At 42.0% G+C, this 8,227-nt stretch overlaps 1 protein-coding gene across 2 annotated transcripts in view; it reads left to right on the top strand.

The window, feature by feature from the left end:
* XPNPEP1 (X-prolyl aminopeptidase 1) overlaps positions 1-7,717 on the top strand; it is a 29,532-nt gene extending 21,815 nt beyond the window's left edge. For both annotated transcript variants that reach the window (XM_042818233.1, XM_042818234.1), the window contains exons 15-21: positions 401-472; positions 2,155-2,215; positions 3,047-3,116; positions 4,272-4,445; positions 5,287-5,363; positions 6,029-6,127; positions 7,147-7,717. In XM_042818233.1, coding sequence (XP_042674167.1) covers positions 401-472; positions 2,155-2,215; positions 3,047-3,116; positions 4,272-4,445; positions 5,287-5,363; positions 6,029-6,127; positions 7,147-7,275 — 682 coding nt within the window. In that variant the 3' untranslated portion in view covers positions 7,276-7,717. The remainder of the gene's footprint in view (positions 1-400; positions 473-2,154; positions 2,216-3,046; positions 3,117-4,271; positions 4,446-5,286; positions 5,364-6,028; positions 6,128-7,146) is intronic.
* Positions 7,718-8,227: the final 510 nt, after the last annotated feature.

Genomic DNA, 8,227 nt, shown 5'->3' on the forward strand with positions numbered 1-8,227 from the left:
CCACCAGTGCTTCCATGCATACTAACTAAAGATCTCTCCCTGCTGGCAGCATGCATTATGATGCTGATCTGCTCAGGGTCCATGGAAAAAGGCTTTTTTGTGGGTAGAAGTCTGAGAAGAACAAATATGAAGTGCAAACTGTTCTTCAGTACGTCCAGGAACAGATGTTGAAGGCTTTGCTGGAAGCAAGAAATCTATTCTCTGTACTTTAGTGCTATTTGTTGTAGAAAATAAACTCCTTAGTATGATCTCTGGCTTACTACATGTTAGATTTCCATAATTGCCACAAAAAATCGGAACTGGTGCATCCAAGTGAGTGCCTGGTAAGGCTTCTGGGTTGTAGATATGGGCTGGAGGCCTTAAAACTGTGGACCAAACAACTTTGTGTTTAACTGAACAGGCCAGTTCCTGAGACCAACAGAACGCTGTCTGTCAACGAGATCTACCTCCTGGACTCAGGAGCACAGTACAAGTGAGTGGGATGAATGGGACAGAACCACTATGTTTTCTCCTCTTAGTGACTGCCCTGCACAGTCAGCTTGCAGTTGCTCTGGCAAGCATGGTGATGTGTAATTTTGACTGCAGTGCCGTTTCGCAGGGATCCTGCTTATTGTATCCCATGTGAAGGAAGATTGTGGGATTCCGAGTGTAGCCAGGAACATCAGTCAGTGGGTGATTGAGTCAGAAGGCACTGAGCTAGTTTCTGGGCTGCTGACTGGGGCTTCTCTGAGTCCTTTTGTCAGTGTGATTGTAGCTGTGCTTTAGCCGGTGGGGCATGTTTCTGTTTGTTGCAGCTCTGCTCACTGATGATCATGTTAGTGTTGTGGGGAGCTGGGAGGAAGTCTGGCTATCCAGGTTTAGCCTTTGGCTGCCCACACAGCAGCCTGCACAGCTAAGTAAGGCACTTACCCTACCAGGATGTGGGCAGAAGGTAATGATTTGGTTGATATTGAGGTCAGAACAAGGTGGGGCAAAGGAGCAGGATAGCACTGCCCTGTGGCAGTTTTTTTGCCTTTCCAGAGAGAGGCTCAGGTGCAAAGTTTCTGCCATTTGGGTGTCAGGTATGTTTTTGGGCAGGTGTCATGTCTTTTGATGCACTCTCTGCTCTTTTGGCAGTGGCCTCAGTTCTCTGCAGCTGTTTATTGTGAAGCTCGGACTCCACAGATAATGAAGGAAGTAGTGTTTTCAACCAGTGTAAATGTATGAGAAGTGGTTTGTTCAGAGATGCAGGATAGACCTGGCTGTTCCTCTGAGAGCTGTGCCTTTTTGTTTTGTCAGTCAGGAAGAGCTTTGAAAATGAACCATGCAGACATCCTTTGATAAGGCTTTTACAATGAGATCTTTACCCCACCCCTCTGATGGCCTAATTAGCAATTTCCTTGGTGCCACTGTGAAAAGCAAGTCTTTGAATAGAATGTAAGCTGGACATCAATGACACTCAGCAGAGCATTGTGACAGGGATGCTCAGCTTGTCACCACTGAGAAGTTAAACTGTGAGTTCTTTGTGTCTATGGCCTGTATGTGCTGGGAAGAGTGTTGATACAGGAGTGAATGTTTCAAAGGTAACTCATTATTTCAAGAGCCTCTGTGTTTGACAGCAGGCTCAAAATAATATCTGCATATATAATATAATAATAACTTTCTGAATGTTTCAGACTAAATCCTATCCAAATGATGGATAATTTCTAGTAGCATAAAGCATCCTGAGGATGACAAGGACACTAAACCTGCTTACACATCCTTCTTCTGAGCTGTTAGCTGTAATTTGGACATAAACATATATCTTCAAGCTGCTAATTAATCAATTTTCATACAATAGAATAAATTTGGCCTTCTCTATTGTGTTCAAGTGGGCAGGTAACAGCTAAACAGTTGAACCCCAAATTCACTTTTATGAGCAGCATAGATTCTGATTTGAGAAGAATTTTGAGATCCTTATGTTTGAAAGAGAATGTGCGTGTTCAGGAATTTTTGGGATTAGGATCTTTTATACAATCAGTCTTATGTAGCACAGAGCAGATAACTTTACCCAGTGGTTAGACTGGTTGTTTTTCTGCAGTATGACTTTTTTTTTTTTTAAATGTATTTTCACTTTGATCTTTCTTTTTTTTTCTCCTATTCTTTTCTTCCTGAATCTTTGTTTGCCTCTGGAAGAGATGGTACAACAGATGTGACCAGAACGATGCATTTTGGCACACCGTCAGCCTATGAAAAGGTAGGTTGTCCTCTCAGCGTGTTCTGCAATTTGACCCTTATTTGAGATACTTAATCATGATGATGACTTAAATTTAGTGATGTGACTTACTGCTATGCTGTCTAAGGGATCTATCAAGTACTATGTCTTCAATAATGAAAGTGGCAACGTTTTGATTAAGACTGAAGAGGAAGCTGTCAGACTTGAACTTTTTGAATATAAAGTGTTTAGAGAATGACACTGTTTTTTATCTCAAAATATACACCTCTAATTTACTAAATAGCATGTCTTCTCTACAAGGTAATAAAATGAGTGGGCTGGGGATACGCATTACTGGTTTGCCCAACATGGGGTACTACAGGAGTTTAATTTAGCTTAAACCTCAGTAGAGCTGCATTAGTGGTTTGTGTCTACTGTACTGTGTCAAAAAATACTCTGAGACTGATCTGAGGAGGTCCACATTAGAAATTCAGCAATATAACTTTCTTTATTTTAAATTGTTTCTTTAATTAACACCCAATTATTGTAGTTTGCTCAGTGATGAAAATAGGATATGCTTAGGAAGTGAAGCTCCTAGCCACAAAGAAAATCAGTCATGTAGGTCAGGTGAATCCTGCTGCTAAACTTGCAGTCTGAGTTTGTGGCACTGTCCATATTAACTGAGGAAGATCTTCAGAGTAATTTAAACTCTTTTCTGCTTGTGCTTTGCTTTTGCACTGCATCGCCATAGGAGGAAATGAGCAGGTCTTTCCACATCCTTTGCATTTTGCTACCAGATGCTTCCTTTCTGTTCTGGGGAAGGGCAATGTTTTGTCTCTCCCTTTTTATTTACAGTATACATTTCTTTGGCAGGAATGCTTCACCTATGTCCTGAAGGGACACATAGCTGTGAGTGCAGCCATTTTCCCAAATGGAACCAAAGGTAAGTTGATGAGTTGGAGTTCTTGACCATGACGGTGACTTCTGGAGAACCGTTAAGTGATGTGAAAGCAGCATTATGATTGATAGGTCCTGATGTGTTAGGCAGATGTTGGTGTAACTGCCTGTGTCTGTTTCCATCACAGCATGTTGGATTCTGGATTATTGATTTCCCCTTCTTTTAGCAGCCACCAGTGATGAAAATTTAGAGAGAGAAATCTGAAGGGTATTCTGAGCCCTTTGTTTCTAGGGTGATGGTGATGTTCCTCAGTGACTGGCACTCCTAGCACATCTGTGGCCTTTTTGTGCTCTAAGATTGTATTTATGCTTTTATTCTAAGACTTATCAAAGCGATAGGTCACTTTCCAGTTCAAAAAGACTCACTAATTTTCTTCCAGTTAATGTGGAATCTCTTTCATCAGTGAATAGTGTGGCAGAAAAACACATAGAGGAGCTGATTTGATTTTGTGCAGGAGAACGTGTGATATACGTTCACTGCTGGTGAATGCTGCAAGCTCTTTTCTCTCTAGTCAGAAGCTTGACATTAGCATGCCTCTTTGTAGGGTGGCTTCTAGTTCACATTCTTATGTATGTGAGGAAAAAGCATCTGGCTGCTGGTATGCGAAACTCCAACTGAAATGAGCAGTACAGAGAGTGTCAGCACTTGCACATGATTGATGTTTGCATGCAGGCAACAGAAATCCCTTGCATTCTGGTTGAAAAAGCCTGAAGTGATGGAATCCAGGCAAGAGATTTGGCTGGTTAATTCACCAAGTAGAATTGCCAGGTCTTCCACACAAAGTTCTCTTCATGTAGCTGCCTGAATTCTTTGTGGGCCATTTAACTGCTAGATTCTTTCTTGAGAACCCAAGTAAAGCAAGCAGCAGTGCAACGTTTTGCAGGCTGTATTCTGAAGAGCTGTGCAACTTGAATGGGAGAGGGGTTCTTTCAATGAGGATGAGTTTGAATGGCAGACTTCTGCTCTGTAACGACTGACAAACCAATGACTTTTGTTTTTCCCCTTTTAAAAATTTTGTTTTCTTTGTGCATTTTCCAGGTTTGAACCCTCGATGTGATTATCAGTCTGTGAGGAAGCCTGACTTGAGCCTGAGTTGATCAAGTTTTCTTTCCATGTGTGTCTCTTCCCCTTGGCCTGCAGGTCACCTTCTAGATTCCTTTGCCCGTTCTGCCTTGTGGGACTGTGGTTTGGATTACCTGCACGGGACAGGACATGGAGTTGGCTCTTTCCTAAATGTACATGAAGGTCCTTGCGGCATTAGCTACAAAACCTTTGCAGATGAGCCCTTGGAGGCTGGCATGATCGTCTCTGATGGTATTTAAGATTGACAATTCTTTCTGGCTAATGAGGGAGGGACCAAGATCTTAAGATGCAGGGAGAATAACTCAGTGGTGAAGGGAGGATGTGATCGTAAGCTCTGGTCCTGCCTCCTCAGTTTGTTACTTTGTCACTTAACCTTTCTGTGTAAAGACACTATGATTTTAGCTGTCACCATAAAGCATCTTTTCAGTTGAGTTCTGCAGACCTGCTTCCTTGTTTGTAAAGTGCAAACCTCAGCAGATCTGTGCTGCTGACCATAGTAGTTTTGGCATGCTGCCTCCCATTCTGCAGTGGAAGAGCTGGCTACAGAACATGGTGAACATGAGATTTTCAGGAGCTATGCTATGGGTAATTTGAAATAGTTAATACATGCCTTATTTTTCCAGTAAGAAATAAACAACCTTGTGGGTTTTACTAAAAGACTTGCATTCCTTCAGGACTGCCAAGTCTTTCAGGGAGTCAGGAGAGAACTCTAAAATAACCTCAGGAAAGGGGGTTTCCTATTGGCCTTTTATAAAGAGATGAAGGCTTACAGAGTTTCTGGTACTTGGAACATGTACTTGGTGCTCTCTCTTGACTTGAAAGGAAACTCTCTGAGCTTGAGGGCTGTCTGTCTGGTTTCTCCTCTCTTTGAGAACTTCTGCTGTCACCTTGCTCGGGGCTTCTGTGCAGATTAAGTAGAGTCAGAAATTTGTTTGCCTCTCTGGGTGCCTGATGTCAAGATTGTTTAGCAACCTCAGTGAACTAAAGCTATGAAGGGGAAGTTTTGCCATAGGGAATAAGCACTTTCATAGTGTAGTTGTGTGTCTTGGTTAATTACTGTCTGTTTCTACAGAGCCTGGGTACTATGAGGATGGGTCCTTCGGGATCCGAATAGAAAATGTTGTCCTTGTGATCCCTGCTGAAACCAAGGTGAATAACCTGCACAAGTTGTACCTTTCTTCATGACTCAGTTTCATAAAACTTGAGGTGGGACAGTGCTGCAGACAGTTAGTCCTACTCAAGACTGCTGCTCACCAAAACCCTGCTTTGGTGAAGACTGTTTCTAAGTTTTCTCTGTTAATGGAGATACAGAAGACAGTTCTGCTTCAGCAGAGTTTCCATGGGTTAACATACGTGTTTGAGAGTTGTTCTAAAATGTTTTCTGTCTGGGTATCAAAGACCAGAACCTTCTTTAATGCAGCCACTTGGATTTATTGCTGTAGCATTAGTTGATGTCAGGTCAGTCCCCCTGGCAGTAGAACCAAACCCACAGATAGATTTTGACATAATAATTTCAGGTCTGGTTGGGATATGCTTTTAGAAGTGCCAGATTGGAAGTTACTGTATGGTCATCAAGTCCTGTACAGTTGTGACTTGGGACATGGTCTTTAGAAAGTGACTATTGAAAGAAATGACAAAGATTTATGTGGAGATTATCTCTTTGATATATGAGGAAAAAGTTTTTGATAAGTTGCTACCTTCTTATCTGAATGATATGAGGGTATTTTTCTAGTGGTCAGTGATGATATGAGCTGAACAGTATGATCTTGCTAGAGCAACTTCTAAAAATTTGCAACTTCATTTGTCTTTTGCAGTACAACTTCAAAAATAGAGGAAGCCTAACTTTTGAACCCTTAACACTGGTTCCAATTCAGACAAAAATGATTGATGTTAGCTTGCTGACACAAAAAGAGGTAAGTGAAAAGAGCAGGTTTCCACTGTTTTCTATACACTAGAACTGTGTTGTTCTGATTACATGAACCACTGTCCTCTGTTCTAGTTGGAAGATTCAGAGAGTGATTTTGAAGAACCTGACTTCATTTTCAACTTGATCCAGTTGTGGGTGGCTGGGTGGAATAGATGACTTCAGAATTCTTATCTGAATTATTCTGTGATGAAGGCAGCGAGGGCCTTCCAGTGATGCTTTAATACTGTATTTGCTGTTTTCATGTGTTGTCTTTTTTGGCTCCTGCATTCATTTTCAGACTCTGGTGCTGTCTCCCCGGAGACGTACGCTAATTACTGCCCCATGTTGCTGTCTGTATCTGATCATGATCTATCCCATTCAGCAGTGCCACGTTTTGCAGTGCATATGGCCTCTGGGCAGACATCAGTCATACTTGCTCAGCAGCATTTATTTCCTAAATAGCTTTATACCATAGCTTTCTCTTTAGTTTCCCATTACCTTCACCTTGGTGTGTTTCATGCTGATTCTTATCATACTGCTCATTTTTCTTCAGCTTATCCTGCTATTCTGAATGATAATTCCATTTTACATTTCCTTTATCTGAAGAGGACTGTGAACAGTGCCAAGATTTACCTTAAGGTTACCTGTTGAGATCAATAGGGCAACTTGTATCTCAGCAGTGCATTGTTCAGAGTTACAAATGTGCAAAGCTTTTAATTAGACTGTGCCAAGGTAGCTATTCTGACTTGTTGGAGGCAGCGATTTGCAGATTTTATTTGAACAGTCATTTGAACTGAACTTTAGCACCTCTGAAAACCCAGGACTAATTGTTTTGGTTCCTTCTCTCATCAAATCTGCAAGTCACTAGAATGCATTGGGGGTCTCTCTGGGACAGGATGCCGTCCCAGCCTCACAGCCCAGTCCCAAAGGGCACAGTGCCCTACTAATGTCTTTGCCTTTATAGCTGTGTACAGCCACCAGCTATTCTGTGTTTGTACTGAATGTTGTATCCCTCCTTTTCTCTAGTGTAACTGGGTGAATGACTATCATCAAAAGTGCCGGGAAGTAATTGGAGCAGAACTGGAGAGGCAGGGTCGACATGAAGCTCTTCGATGGCTCATCCGGGAGACAGAGCCTCTAATCAGAGTTCAGTAGCACCGTGGTTGTCTTTGGTACGTGGGACATCAGGACTGCTGGGTGTCACAGCAATCTACATCATCTTGGCCTTTGACACCACTGGGAGAAAATTCTTCAGTAAACCTTTGGAAATCAGGAGGGGCATTTTGTTCAGTGTTTTTCTCCTTCCCATTGCGTGCGGGCAATGGGAGGGAAAGAAGGGTTACTGACTCAACATTTTTTTGAGAGGGAGGGGAAGGTTGAGAATAGAAAGCAAATAAAATACGCAAGCATGTTGCTTTTAAAATGGAGGATCTTGAAATAATGGTTGTAAGAGATAATACTGGAATATTTTCTATGGTCTGTTTTTTTCACTGTGAAAACTCAGTATTTTTACATACTTGGGTTCCAGTTGCTAAGATTCTACCCACACAGCAGGACTGATTACTGAATAAAAGTTTCCAACCTGTTATTCACTTTACCTTCTCTTGCAGTCAGTGATGCGTTGAGTTTGACAGCCTGAAGAAGGGCAAGAACCAGAAAATTCCACCCTAATGTGTGTATCCAGCTCAGACAGTGAAGAAATACACATAGAGCTTCCTTGTGCTAGGAACAGGGCAGATGTTATGAAAAGGCCTGACAGGAGCTGTCAGTTCTGTCTATGCTTTGTGACAGATCGTGGAAGGGATTCGGTGATGCAGAGGGTTGTGCCTGTGGAGCTCTCAGGCCAGTACTTCTGTGTATTGTTATGATGTACTGAGTACTTGTATAACCCTTGGCAGCACAGGATGAGTTGGCAGTATCACGGAATTACAGCTCTTCCTGGACACAGGGCAATTATTAAGTTAAAAAAAGAAAAAAAAAAAAAAAAAAAAAAAAAAAGATACAGTGGACAAAAGAAGGCTTCTGTGCAACTTTGGTTCAAAATCAGCTTGACCTCAGACAGCAGGAACAGTACTCTGGATTGCTAGGCAGTGCACAAAGACATCTA

The sequence above is a fragment of the Centrocercus urophasianus genome, unplaced genomic scaffold (genome assembly GCF_019232065.1).
Source record: "Centrocercus urophasianus isolate 14NV4802_14NV808 unplaced genomic scaffold, USGS_Curo_1.0 seq_17, whole genome shotgun sequence".
NCBI classification, from domain to species: Eukaryota; Metazoa; Chordata; class Aves; order Galliformes; family Phasianidae; genus Centrocercus; species Centrocercus urophasianus.